The sequence below is a fragment of a genome, unplaced genomic scaffold (assembly GCF_019419815.1).
Source record: "Pyrus x bretschneideri cultivar Hongxiangsu unplaced genomic scaffold, Pyrus_bretschneideri_v1 Contig4, whole genome shotgun sequence".
NCBI classification, from domain to species: domain Eukaryota; kingdom Viridiplantae; phylum Streptophyta; class Magnoliopsida; order Rosales; family Rosaceae; genus Pyrus; species Pyrus x bretschneideri.
In genome coordinates, this window is record NW_025999723.1 from 10,578,539 (window position 1) to 10,593,265 (window position 14,727).

The 14,727-nt window shown below is 34.7% G+C and overlaps 1 protein-coding gene across 5 annotated transcripts; it reads left to right on the plus strand.

The window, feature by feature from the left end:
• Window positions 1-3,060: 3,060 nt before the first annotated feature.
• LOC125468842 (N-acetylglucosaminyl-phosphatidylinositol biosynthetic protein gpi1-like) lies at window positions 3,061-8,652 on the plus strand. 5 transcript variants are annotated; one of them, XM_048565342.1, is made up of 9 exons: window positions 3,061-3,415; window positions 3,578-3,882; window positions 4,083-4,150; window positions 4,229-4,332; window positions 4,425-4,646; window positions 5,147-5,641; window positions 7,676-8,091; window positions 8,204-8,297; window positions 8,368-8,652. In XM_048565342.1, the coding sequence occupies exons 2-9, from the start codon at window positions 3,774-3,776 to the stop codon at window positions 8,477-8,479; spliced, it is 1,620 nt and encodes a 539-aa protein (XP_048421299.1). In that variant the 5' UTR covers window positions 3,061-3,415; window positions 3,578-3,773; the 3' UTR covers window positions 8,480-8,652. The 5 variants fall into 5 exon arrangements, with proteins under 5 accessions (XP_048421299.1, XP_048421301.1, XP_048421300.1 ...); XM_048565343.1 differs by having other exon boundaries at window positions 3,063-3,415; window positions 3,578-3,878; XM_048565341.1 differs by having other exon boundaries at window positions 3,064-3,415; window positions 4,010-4,150.
• Window positions 8,653-14,727: the final 6,075 nt, after the last annotated feature.

Genomic DNA, 14,727 nt, shown 5'->3' on the forward strand with positions numbered 1-14,727 from the left:
ACTAAATTAAGTTGGACTAACAGTAAGAAACTGGACTAACAATAAATTATTATTATATTATAATTTCTTTTTTCTATTAAGATAATAACAATTAATAGATGAAAGAAAGAGGATATCTTCTTTTCAAATTGCTGGTGTTCCTCATCAACTTGGAAGTTACAAAATTTCCAATAATAGAAGGCTTAACCCTGATCCCTGAAGATAAACCTCCGCTGCTAAAGACCAAATTCCCAAATTTCCAAATATTTTGATTATTACAAATAAAAAGTACCCAGAACCCTAAAAATACCCAATCACCATCCTCTCTCCCTCATATTCCTATACCCATGGCCATGTATGCGGCTGAAGATAGCCATTGACGGCTAAAGGTCGTCGTCGAAGAGCCGAGCTTGATCAGGCAAAGAAATCGCGAGTTTATAGAATTGATCCGATTTGAGATTTGCATCGAAGGCGACCGCCAAGAGGAACTCATCGATTAATTTCCCGACGAGCTTGATCTAGCAGAGAGAAAGGTAGAGACAGAGATAGATGAGGAAAGACGAAGAAAGAGACAGTGAGTGAGGAAAGTGATGTATATTTAAACTAACCTAAATAATAGATTAATTTAAACCAAATTAAAATCACAAGCGCACGAATCAATTGTAGTAATATATACAAATACGAGGTCAATCCTATAGGGATTGCTTTAACACCAATTTAACCGATTAATCACGCTAGACTTAATTAAACAAACAAATGATAGATTGAATTGAATAATTGAGTAATTGATTAAAACTAAAATTAACAAGAAAAAAAAAGACAATTAACTAAATCAAACACATGACACAAGAAAACCTAAGGTTATGAATCCACCAATAACAATCATATTTACTTTTCCTAGAGCCAATTACTATCCAATTACCATGCCAATGTTAAAGGTTGTTCTATCTAAGGTATGAATTAATCCGTGGTCGGGCATCAACTCTTGTATCTCCATATGATAATTATATCCTATTGGTTAGGCATACAATTAAACACATAAAAACCCATTAAGCATAGAAGAATCATGTCAACCAAGTAGGACTCGCTTGATATTGGTCATCCTCACTAGTTTGTCTACTCTTCTTACTCTTAGTTCCAATAAACCTAATTGATATTGGTTATCCTCATAGCTTTATCTAAATCTCCAGATGCAAAATTCCTAAAGGTGATTAGTCATTAGAAATTCGAACCGAGAATAAAATACCCACAAAGATTAAGAATTTAACATGACATATAATAGGATAATAATTAACAAAGTACTTCGCAAATATTCATGTTATGGCTTCATCATAAACCTTAGAAAATAACTTAGTTACACATAGAAATAAAAATAAAAGAAAGATAGAACCCGGAATCCATGGCAAAGCACGTCCCTAAGCTCTTCTTCACAAATTGCGAAGATTGTGAATGGTAGTATGGTGCGGTGGTGGATGGATGGATGGATATCTTAAAGAGAGCTTAGAGCATTTATTTATACTAGAAAAACCCTAAAAAGTCTGGGAGAAAGTCTCATAAAATAAAACAAACTCCTAAACAATTAATGACACAAACTAGTAAAGAATCCTTCTTGACTTGGGAAACACGTCACCTGTCTTGCACGCCAGTTTTGGGGTCGATTTATCTTCTGAAAAATTCTTTAAAAATATGAAAAACGTAGCTTTATCTCTTATCTTTCCAAGCATACATCACATGCCACTAGGAAAAATCGGAAAAGCCTTCAAATCTTCATTCTGCCACAGCTGCGCGATTCTGACGGGAAAACAATTTCTGCAGGATTCATTAGTAAAATTGGAATGAATGGCTCCATGGAAAATTATGAAATGTGGACACAACGATCTTCAGCCTCTTAGCTTCCTTCTCTAATTGGCCTTGCATCAAAAATCCTCTGGAAAGTCGAATTATCACCAAAAACGTCCTATGTGCACAGAATGGCTAAAACTGTGAAAAGGAAAGTAATAAGGCTCTTTTATAATCAATTCCTTAACAAAACTTAGGGATAATTAATAAGAAAATATGATAAATAATACACCTATCAGAAAGCGCTTGGCAATCCCATGGTTCAGCACGGGACTAGTTTGGACAATCTAACAAGGCTCGGAGTCTACACGAGTCCGGACTAAGGCATCCCAAACAAGGGATAATAATCCTAGTTAGTCCAGTGCCATTTAAGAAGGTGAAACAAACACACACATAGTCTAATGTAATATTTTGTACACAATGTTGACATAACAGCAAATCAACCTATCGTAATATCAAGCCAAATACAAGCCAACAATTTCTCACGCATTTGAAAAAGAATTTTAGCTTGAAGACAAATACATGCATTGCCAACATCTTGGTTAAGCACCATTGTTATTGATTCATGCTCTTGAGATGCTGGAGAAAGGGTTCTATCTCAACAACGCAAGTGCAGACTCCTTTTAAGTTATGAAACGGGAAAATTCCAGAAATTCAAACCTACGATTAGAACTTGCAAATAAATAAATAAATATTCATGATGGGTCAGGGTGAAGAAGATGAAGTCGAAAAGAACGATGAGATATGGGAAAGGTAGAGATGCAAATGAAGAGGTTGGCAGTTTCTCTTCCGTGTTTGATGAATTGTAATGTCCTACGTACATGGAGTCGTGTTTGATGAATTGATTAAGCAAGCAATCTATAATCGGAAAGTTACGTGAGCAGACAAAATTAGATGAAGTAATTAACTTATATGTTACAAATTTTTGTGCTTTTCAATATGCTTATTTCTCTTACAATAGAAATCGAGTTGGTTTTAATGCTTGTGTGCTTTATCTGAATTGGATTCCGTTTGTTTATCCCATTGCCGCGTCATACACACACATACAATAATCATTGGAATTGGCGGTCTGTATATTGATTAATTAGTTAGTTTATTGATAAATTTTAGTTTTATTTTTAATTTCTTCGTATGCGTGATGATAATTATACAATAAGGTAAAATTGACAATTCATATATGTAGAGTAAAATTATATAAATTCAAATAAAATCCCTCAATCTTAATTTGACTAGACCCTTGATTAAATATCCGAGTAAAACTTGAAAACACTCTCACATAAAGTGATTTAGTCATTTTAAAAACAACCAATTACTTCTTTGGATCAAAGTTACCTTGTTTTGTGTTTTACTTCGTCTTCATCCCACCCACATCCCTGTGTTGTCTCTGTTCTCCAAGAAATCAGCAATCATACCCACAACGATGATGCGAAGGAGATGTAGGGTTTGGTGGCCAAAGCAACTCTCATTGAGGAAACCATCATCACCCTCCAATTTCTTGCTTGGTTGGTTTGTTTCTTCGTCTCCATCTTCTCTTGACGTCGTCGTCGCTTTCGCCTACACCGAATTCGCGCTTTCTGGTTTCCAATCAAGCCTCCAGGTACATAAACTTCTTCAAATAATCAATGCTAATCAGATTTCGATAACTTATGTCTGCAATTTATGTGGGTCGGTTTCAATCTGCTTCTTTAATGATTGAATTTTGGGATGCATTGAATTTTTGCTTATTTTGTTTTGGGAAATTGGTACATTTTTTTTTCAGGGAATTCTTCGCGACACGAATGGAAGAATGCCTGTGTTGCTACAGGACAAGTCTATGTTGTGTGTAGTGGGTCAAATTTTTAAGGAGCTGATAGAAGAAGATCAACCTCATTCTTCTTCTTGTGGGTGCCACGAGCTCAGTGGATCAGTAGAACAATGTAGGGATAATTTCGAGGGAAAGCGGTTATTGGATTCAGATGCTATGTGATCCTAAAGAACAAGTTGGAAAGGACATTGCTTGGATTCCTAAACTGCATCACGTTCACTGGAATGGGAAAATCGTGTATCGATGTGATGTTCACGTATGTAAGTCTGAATCGTGAATGCTTCAATGGCATGCTGTTGGACTTAATATAACTGTTAACTTTTATAGTTGATCATCATGTTTATTTTTTGGTGATTAATATCCTGTTTTTGATTTCATCAAATTTAGCTAATATTATATGAGACTCCTACATATGGTGCCCACCATTTCTCATTACATCCTTGGAATTTGTTTGAGCAAGCGAGTGCGCCTATGAGAAAACCCAAGTGGGTTGATGAACTTCACCAAAAACATCAACTCCTTGATTTGGTGAGAATTTGTGAGAATTCTTTTGTAGATTAGGACTTGTTTGTGTATTGATACACTATTTATATTCTTTAAATGCAGGATACAGTCATTCTGGCAATTAATAGCTCCGCTACTGCTGAAGTTGTTTTTGAGAGATCCACGGGTACCATGACGTCTTTTGTGCGCTTTTCTACTGTTTACATGTATCTATTCACACATTTAGCCTCTCCACTACTTTTCTTTTTATGCCTGGCATTATCTGCAGTATTTAAATGGCAATTTTGTGGCTTTTCAGGTTTCTGGGATTCATATGGCAACTATTTGCCATATCTATGGCTTCATTATCCGCGTTGTTCTATGTCATTCTTCAGTTTCTGTATAGGCTTCTGAATTTTGCATCAGACTCATCGATATACCATATATTAGTAAAGGTATTCAGCAGCTCAAGGATAAATATCAGAATCCGGGGTTCTCAGATCTTGTATTGGCCAATCTTTCTTCAAGATAATGGCATGAGGTAAGATGAAAATTTCAACTGCAAATATGGAATATGTTTTGAATCCTGTGGAGTTATCTGACTGATAAGTTGGGCATTAATTCCCCTTTCATTTGCATTCTAATTTTTGGATAAAATTTAAAAATCCAAACATGTTATTAGATTTTACTCTAGTTTGGTTTATCAGAGATTTTTTGCATTTATAAATTTTCTACCGTGCAAGTATTCATGGTTTTCTTTATCTGTACTTTTGTAGGCTGAGATTTAGGTTTGTTTGAGCCCATGATTGACCCGTTCACTTGATCTCTTCCATCATCTACTTCACTGCATTGACAATACCCCTTCATCTTCTCTTGTGTTACATGTAACCTTTTATATCCAATAGACATTTACTGATGAGTCTGTTTCGTCTTGTGTTCTTTTGTTCCATTGCCATTTGTTTCTTTCTTTCTGGTATTAGGCTCCTCTTATTTCTTTCCTGAATAAACTGCAATTATTTCATCACCTTATTCTGGATAAAGGTCGCTATCAAGTGTGGAATACGTGGAGAAACCTGCATTGCATAAGCATTCCATGTGGTCAAGTTTAGCTGTTGATGTACTTCTGGGAAACTTGTTTGGTTTGGTACTGTTGTATCATGCAGAATCTGCTTGCATATGGATCTTGAAATTTTCCAGTAGCATTACAAATGAGTTATTGCGCTCAGGCTGTGTGTGGTTGATGGGGGTACCTGCAGGTTTTAAGTTAAACAATGAATTGGCAGAAGTTCTTGGGATGATTTCTCTAACTGCTATCCAGATTTGGTCTACCATTTGGATCTTTTTGGGGTGCCACTTTCTTTATTTCATTAGAGGACTTGCTATATCAGGAATCATTTTTGGGGTGACTATACCTGCTGCTTTGATAATCGACTTGATTGCACTAGCAACTTTGCATGTGTCTACTCTTCATTGGTTGATATCGCTTTTATATTCAACTCAGATACAGGCATTAGCAGCTCTGTGGCGCCTTTTCAGGTATTACTTTGTGATGTCATGTTCTTTCTTTTTCAGTTGTTAAAACTTCAACATGACACCAACTGCAGTAACTAAATACAAACGTTTTTACTTTGGTTATTGTATTCTTGTGATAGGGTCATATTTCTAACCAACCTATTTTCTATCCCGTAACATGTCATATGTTTATTCAGCACCTGTTCGTTGGAGTTTTAGGTCTTTAATACATAGTTCTTGAGTCAAATTACACCTGTAGTTCCTGCAGTTTAGCCCATTTTCCAATTCCCTGTAATTTAAATATGTTTCAATTGTACCCTAGTATTTTGATTACATTTGAAATCCAGGACAAAACATCGACTCTGTCTGGCAACGTGAATATTATACGATAGGTATGTATAGCCATCTACCTCCTTCCCACATCATAGCTCGGTTAATTTATTAAATGAAGTTGTTTTGTTCTCAATTGCAAATGTAACAAAGGGACAGGCGTGAAATTGAAAAGATTTAGAAGCACAGGGATTTATGTCGAAATCAGGCTAAACTACAGGGGAATTGTAACTTGACTGGTTCTCATCTCCACCAGTTGGTGGAGGGCAGTGGCAATTGAGGGCAAGGGCAATAAAAATTGCCCTCACTACTCTAAATAGTAATTGCCTTTGTGCAAGTCCACCTGTTTGGAATGAGGAAGGGCAAGGGCAAGGATTATTGCTATTCACAAATATATATATATATATATATATATTTTTTTTTAATGTTTTCTTTGTCTTATCCCAACATATTATTATTTCCATAGAATTTTAGGTAATTTTAAATGTTTAATTTGCAAGTGTGTTGAACTTTGTAAGATTTTTAGAGTGTGAACTTTGTAAGTTTTTTGAATTCTTTAGAGTTACATTCTGGCCGTTTGGGCAATTTTTTAGAATCCAACGGTCCTGATTGCCCTGTTGTTGCATCAAAATGGGGCCGTTTGGCTCTGGTCCTTCACGTGGGGTTCCCCCCTTCCTGTCTGATGCTTCTCCACTCGGGCGCATGCCCTTGCAAGAATTGGCAGGGCAGCTGCCAAAGCACCTGCCTTCCTTGCAATTGCCGTCCATTTTTACCACTGTTCGAGCTGATTTTTCTGGGCCAAGGGCAGTTCAACCCAATTCCCCTTGCAATTGGGTGACTGCTGGAGAGCTCTCAGTAGCCAACCTTCCAATAAAGAGACAGTTCTGTCCCTGATTACTGTCATTGTGGAACTTTACTCGTTGGTTTAACCTTAACCTTTTTATTTGTCTAGCTAGTTGGTACTGTGCTTTCAATAGGGATTTGATTATATAGTCGTATTAGATTTTCATATATGCAGCTGTCATCTGCAATATGAATGCCCATAATGCTAGAAAATGAAATTGGAAATCCCGTAACAAGTTTGCTTTGAAGCATAATATTTGTTTTTATGCATGCAGTCAAAGTTTACCACAGTAATATCTCTTGCATCAGTCGACATCACGTTACTTTTAAGTGCATTGCATTTAGGCTCTTTATGCTGTTCATACTTTATTACAACATATCCTTCTAACAATTAGCGTGGACTCAAAACTGCAGTCACTTTATTAATATCACCTCTTGATTCCCGTAGCAGAGTCATGTTCGTGTAAGCTAAAATGTTAAATCTGTGGATCCACTAACTTCTTGTATATTTCCTTTTATAATATTAGTATGCGTAAAAAAATCCTGTTTCTAGAAGATTGTTGTGCTTTTTGTATCTATTTATCTGTTCGTATACTTATATATGTATGCACTAACGTCTATGCATAATAATGTAAGTGTACGCCCATACAAGATGTGCTAGTCTATATTGCAGCGAAGATAATTTTGTTATAACTAGTTGATGTAAATTGCTATTTTCTGAGAAGAGCTCCAGTTTTATTGTGCACCTGGTCACAGTCAATGATAAATTTAGAATTTTAATTGTGTATAGCTGGTGAAGGTATAAGTAAAATATGTCCTTTATCCGTAATTGTTTTGCTGTTTTACAACATCTAGGTGCTCATGTACTTGCTGAATGTTTTTCAGGGGCCGAAAGTGGAATCCTCTTCGTCAGAGATTAGATAGCTATGACTACACTGTTAAGCAACACATCGTTGGATCTCTTCTGTTCACACCGCTTCTACTTCTATTACCGACAACTTCTGTTTTCTACATCTTTTTTACCATTATGAACACAACTATCAGCCTTATGTGTATACTGATTGAAGTCACTATATCTTTTATTCATGCCACACCATATATCAAAATTTTCCTTTGGTTGGTCAGGCCGAGAAGATTTCCATCTGGAATATGGTTTGAAATGGTATCTGTTTGGAGTGGTGGAGTTGATTCTCCTAGGGATATTACTTCACCATCGGAGAAACTGCGGGCCGAAAGGGACCTCACTGGAGAAAAATCTTCTGTTGTGGTTTCATTTCTTCATAGTAACGCCTTGACTGTAGGTGAGAGCTTGATCTTTGTTTAGTGCATTGTCTCTCAAGTCTGAAAGTTTCACATGTTAATTACTTGGGCCTGGCTTTTCTCGTAACCATATTGATGGAATATACGTACCAGGGCAAATCGTCATGCCTCACTACAAAAAGGTTCTTTCTGGGAAACCTCGGACATTGGTTGCCGCTGCAGCTTATGGAGTCCTCACTGGCAGACGGTGAGTTGGAAATTGAATTCAAATTTGATCGTTTTCATGGCTGTTTCAATCTTTTTTAATTTGGTTCCAGGATTCCATCTACAATTGGGACTGATCTTCCAATATTTCCGTGGATGCTAATCTCCTACAAAGAGTATTGGCGTCTCTGTCGCGATTCAGTTCTTGCATGCTATAGAGCGTGACATGTAACCGGTGTTGCTGCTGCCCATTAACAACTAACTGCATTTATTTAACCTAACCTGGAATTTTGTTCTCCCATGTAAACCATTTTTGAGGTCCATCGACTTGTTCAGGACCGTACAGGCAATGTATCTGATTCAATTTGGAAGGATTGTAGGATGAAGGTTTTTGTTCATCTGTTTCATCTAAAATGTCTGCTCCATTGCGTAATTAGCGTGATTCAAGCATAGGGATTTAATTCTCAGGCGAACGGAGTTTGCTCTTGGTGATCGATCCATCCCAGTTGATTCTGACCTAAGTTAATTGATGAGACGTGAGGATCGTTCAACTGGGATGGATCGAACTGTAACACTGCTTGCCTCCTTTCAGTGGAGTCATCGCCTGCAACTGCAAGTCACTCGGGTTGACGCCGATACTGAAGTGACTTATGTAAGACAAAATTAAAGTTTGGTGTCAAATTGCGTAGTTTGTCTTTGAATTTGGAATGCCGTTCTTCGAGTTCCTCCTCAACCTCCTCATCCTGCTCTTCTGCTCATTCTTTTGCCTTGAGTTTTAATGATTGGATGCATTGCCACGTAAGCGCTCTATGTATAAAAAATTAAAAATAGAAAACTAGATCTTAATCCTTAAATAAGATGAAGTTTAGAAAAATGTCTTATACAAGATTATAAATTGATTTTAGTCCTATACTCTATTTAATGCCAACATATGTCTTTCTTTTTTATTTATAATTTTATGGTGTTCATAAATTAAATTTTATGAAAATATTATAAATTTTAATTTTCATTATGGTAAGTATCTTATATAAGAACATATTTTTGTAAAGATTTTTCGGTACACATGTTTTTGCACAATTTTCTTATGTGCCACTAATTTATTGCAATATATTTAGGTACGAACATTTCGGTATAATAAGTTTAGGTACGGACATTTCGGTACACTAGTTTAGTATCATATATTTAGGTATGGAATTTTTCAGTACATTTATGTTTTTGCATATTTTCTTATGTGCCACTAATTCATTACAATATATTTAGGTATGGACATTTTGGTATACTAATTTAGTAAAATATATTATGATACAGACGTTTAGGTACACTAATTAGAGGAAGTAAAATAAATATAATGAATTAAAATGTGTATAATAATAAATAATTTTAATTTTAATGTAATGACATTAAACAAGATATCTATTAAATATTAAAACAAAAATATAATATAAATTTGAATTAAGTATACATTTGATGACTAAATAATATTTAATCTAACACCAGATTTTTATTAAATTTTAATCTTCTTCAAGGATTAAAGTTCAAAAACCCCTATAAAAAAACCATGTCTCAACAAAATCTCTTCTTACTGTTAATAAGCACAAATACGTATATTATTTGCATGCATACTCTTTTCAACTGGGGCCTTGGCCATTTTCATCACTACAATTGGATTTCTTAATGTTTTTGTATTTGTCAAATTTTTTACAAGTATGGTCTATGAATGATGAATTAAAATATAGATGGTTTAGGTCGTTGAAAAAAAAAAACTACGGACGGAATGAACATCACAAAGAGTCCTTATTGGAGTAGGGTTGAATTGCAGCAATAGTCCGGGCCTCACTGGAGAAAAATCTTCCGTTGTGGTTTCATTATTTCACAATGCATGAGAAGGAAAGCAACATATACCAATCCATAATATCCATGATTCTATCAGAATAATTGTAATTTTTGTTTTACTTGGATTATGGATAATAAAATTGGTATGGTGGGAGGCCAAAATTTTACCACAAGTGTTCACCCAACCATGTTTATGGTTTTCAAAAAGATACAGTAAATCTGCATATAAAAAAAAAAAATTTCAGAAAAAGAAGTTCTTTCTATTTTTCTATTTTGGTAAAAAAAGTCCTTTTATTTGATAATAACTTAATTGAGATACGTTCATTTTCTCCTTTCATAGTTTCATACAAAAAATAAAATAAAATGAGATTTGATATTCACAAGCTTCACAAGCCCTAAGAGCGTCAGCATTCACTTTTTAAAATTTATTATTATTATTAAAGGAATGAGAGAAGGTTTGACGCTATTACAATAATTTAAAAGATGAGAGTTTCGAACATGAAATGCATGAGTAAAAACTCAGCACTTCATCTACCATCATTCACGATGACCGCCCTTATCGAACAAAGTGATGACCGAACTGGGCAAATCCTTGCACATTCAACCATGCATGGCAGGATGTGATTTTGCAGTCTTGACGACTTTAACTCCACGGTGTTGAATCTTGAGCTGTTCAATGTGGCCGGCGACATCTTCTATTTTTGTCGTTTGGAGGGGAAGAGTAGCAGCTTTGTTAGTTGGCTCTAAGATCATCGACTGAGGAGTAGTACGAGGGTAGAAGAAGTCAGTGGGAAAGAAGTTGTATTGAAGGCCTGCCATGAAAATGTAGGAAGCAGAAATTAGGGTCAATTAGAAGCTATATGAAGGTATTGGTTTGGTGGCCTTTGCCATTGGGTACCAATAAATAGTGCAAGGGCTTCGGCTTTTCAAGATGCTTTATATGGGGAATGAAAAAAGGTGAGAGACGAAACCACCCGTCTTTTATAATTCAATGGGCTGATGACTATGGACTGGCCTATGGTTGTTGCTAGCTCATTGGTTCATACAAATTTGCTAAGAAAAATTAAAAAGAACTTTAACGAAAAGCTTCTGGTACTGTTTATTTTAACGAAAAATCATATTTTTATACTAAAAAATCAATCTTGATACAATTCATTTTACCCTTTATTTTGTCATTTTCGTTAAAACTTAAAGTTTTCATACTCTTTTCATTAGTTTTCCCAAAAATAAACTTTCGTGACCTCTAGGTTGGCTTTTTATATATTTTATACAACCGTATTATACATCAAGGTCTAAGGGATTTGGGTTGAGCTGACATGTCATATAAGTCAATTATAAACCTCTCACTTCTAACTTATATATAAGAGAGGAATACGACTATACTAAACTTGTCAAATTGCCAATTAATCAATGTCTGATCTAGGATTATGACACATATATAGACCTATAAACGGATTGAATTCGAACCAGACCACCTTTATTGATATCTGTATTTGGACCAGATCATCATACATGACTTGTAGATCCATTTCCGAAAAGCATTGGATCAGATCAAATCAAATCCTTATTAGATCTAATTCAAGACCCAAAAAACATGAATTTATCATCACTTGCTTTGTTTTTTTTTTTTTGGGGTCAAATAATAGATTTTGTTAAATTAGCCACAGGCGAGGTTTGAATTCATATGATCATGCAAATGCTCAATTCATTTTCACTACTGTGGTAAATGGTCACTTGCTTAGTTATTCTTTTGTTATATTAAACTATTTTGAATTTAAACATTTCACATTTCCATAATAATAGAGTATAAATGTATTTGAAATTTTGAATGCGTAAAAACTTAAATACTGTTACACACAAGTATAATATTTTCGAAATAATATTTTGTCAAAAGGTCGTTCTGACTTGATAACTTCATGTTGATACGTACGGTTCCCTCTTATATGCTTCATCCATAACTGATAAAAAAGGAACAGCATATAAAATGCACAGCTTCCTGGACTCCGTCCAATTTGGTGTGCCGGAATAACTTGTGATATGAGTTGACATTAAAAAAGGAATAACTCCTGATGAGATTCGTATATCAATTTCCAGTTATTAGTTACAACAAATACAGATTCTATTTTGGCACTAATAATAAAACAAACATATATACTTCAAGGCATGCATGATGACTTGATATCAAATAATTAAACAAACAAATATTTAAGGCATGCAGGGTGACTTAAGAGCAAAGTGTTTGGCATGCTACGAATCCTGTTCTCTTAAACCTTAGTGTTCAAGGAAATTGTGATCACTTACCATTCATTCAATCTTAATTTAATAATAAAGGAGAAAATATAACAACAAAAATTCTACTTTTAACTTAAGATAAACGGTAGGTAACTACAATTTTATTGGGTTCTGGTGTCTAGGAGAACATGATTGGGTATATGCTAGTACGAAAAGTTAAGGATGATACTTGCATTCCCCTTATGAGACATGAACTCATTCCCTCTTTTGAAAAATGTATCTTGACCGCACAAGTTTCATAATTAAAATCGTTTAATTTCTTAATCTTCACTCGAAGACTAACTCTACAAAAAAATCATTTCAATCGGAGATCATTTAGTCATTCAAATGTATAAAATTAATTGATGGTATAGGTACAAAGTAGCATATTAGTTACTTATTTCATATGTTCGAATGATTAAACGATTTGTTTTTTAAATAATTTTTTTCGGGTAAGTCAAATAAAAATTAATAAATTAAACGATTTACATCGTTAAATTTATTCGGTCAAATCATTATTCACAAATAGAAATATGTGCATCCCCAGGTAAAAATGAAACTACTATTCAAAATCTAAAAAGAGGAGAAAACAAAAGAAGAGTCAATGGTATATGCTGCGTGCTGAATGTTATTTTCTGTTCTCAACGCGGGCATATTCGCATATTCAGCTAGCCATGAGCCAAATACTAAACAGCCATCGTGGACCGCAGGCCATGGCACAATGGTATATGCTTCTTTCTCTTATTTATTATGCAAGTCAAATAGATCGGAAAGTTTGAAACTGTTGAACTTTGAACAGAAATTCATTTTGTTTATTTCCACGTGAGGTCGAGCAATGACCCTGCCTATATTACCGCGAAGTTGGACAGCTACAAGATGTCCACGTGAATTATTATTTTATTTTTTATTTTTTTTGAAATGATAGATTTATTAGATAATATATTAAATTAATGAGCTAACGAAGTTCGAATTTATGCCGTGGTACAAGAATAACACTTCTCTCTATCACCATAGTAGAGAGTCACTTGCTCCACGTGAATATTACTCAAGGACATTAGAAAATGCTAAGTTCAATATTGTTATTAGATTCAAAACTATTTTATTTAAGTTACGTAATTTTATGTGACACAATTTGAAAGGAGATTGTTAGCTTACTCTTTTTAAAATTTTGACCAAGTGGAGAGGTTATTTGTTTACTCCTAAAAAATATCGTTCATAATCGGAGCCATTCTCATAATCTAAGTCATGATCACTTTCCATTTCTGCTGGCTGCAGTTGTCAAAATACACTTTGTGTTATACTTCATCACTAAGATTTTGAAGCATAAAATGTTTGATAAAAATAAATCTTAAATATGTTTCATTTTTCCGAAAAACTTTGTTATATAGGGCTGAATAAAACGAAAAGTGAGCATAAAATAGTTGCCTAAAACCTCAATCAAATTGGTAAAAAAAAAAAAACAAAAAGCCTTCAATCAAATAATAGGTTGCGATTATTTATTTTGTGCTCTTATGCTTAACCAACCATTGGTGCTGGGAGATATTTAATCAATTATTTGTTGCAATGAACAATTCTGCAGGGGCAAAATATCTTACAATTTATTAGTTTTTACGATGGTGAATATTAAAGTTAGAGAGAATATACACATCTTTCTAATGTAATTTTCCTTTTTTTATATTTATAATTTTAGAGGAACAAACAATTCTATTTTTATCCTCAATAGCAGAAATTACAATTTTTGTTTGGTCAAGGGCAGAGATTATACATTTATACGTATTGGAAAGTAAACGGCGGCCTTAAAATCTGAAATTTTTAATTAAATTGTAGCTACTGGGGAAAAGGGAAAAGATATGGACACCAATGATCTTCGTACACTTGCATTAATCTGAACATACATTTCTGGATGATACTAATTCATATAACATCCACCTAGCTCCTTGGTGTTACAAAGCGAGACTAATTATATATGTTATACATCATACATGATGACAAGCAAGCAAAGTAACTACATAGTGGTCAAAAAGGTAACCCCATAAATAACCCAATCCTGAAGTTCATGGTCATGATCTTTACAAGCTTCACAACCCTAACATTATCAGCATTCACAAAGATTGCTCTTCTAAGCGATGATCGAACCGGGCGAATCCTTTCATATTCAACCATGCATTACAGGAGGAGATTTTGCAATCTTGACTACTTGAACTCCACGGTGTTGAATCTTGAGCTGTTCAAGGTCGCTGGCTGCATGATCTGCTTTGGTGGTTTGCAGGGGAAGATCAGTAGCTTTTTCTAAGGGCCTCAACTTAGGAGCAGCACGAGGGTAGAGGAAGTCAGTGGGAAAGAAGTTGTATTGAAGGCCAGCCATGGAA

What these genes read in the sequence shown, in the direction of transcription:
- LOC125468842 (XM_048565340.1), top strand. Translation starts at nt 3,774, where the DNA reads ATGCTATGTGATCCTAAAGAACAAGTTGGAAAGGACATTGCTTGGATT. An exon ending in CGCTTTTCTACTGTTTACAT is followed by an intron (nt 4,333 to 4,424) that starts GTATCTATTCAC and finishes GTGGCTTTTCAG; the next exon opens with GTTTCTGGGATTCATATGGC. An exon ending in GCTCTGTGGCGCCTTTTCAG is followed by an intron (nt 5,642 to 7,675) that starts GTATTACTTTGT and finishes AATGTTTTTCAG; the next exon opens with GGGCCGAAAGTGGAATCCTC.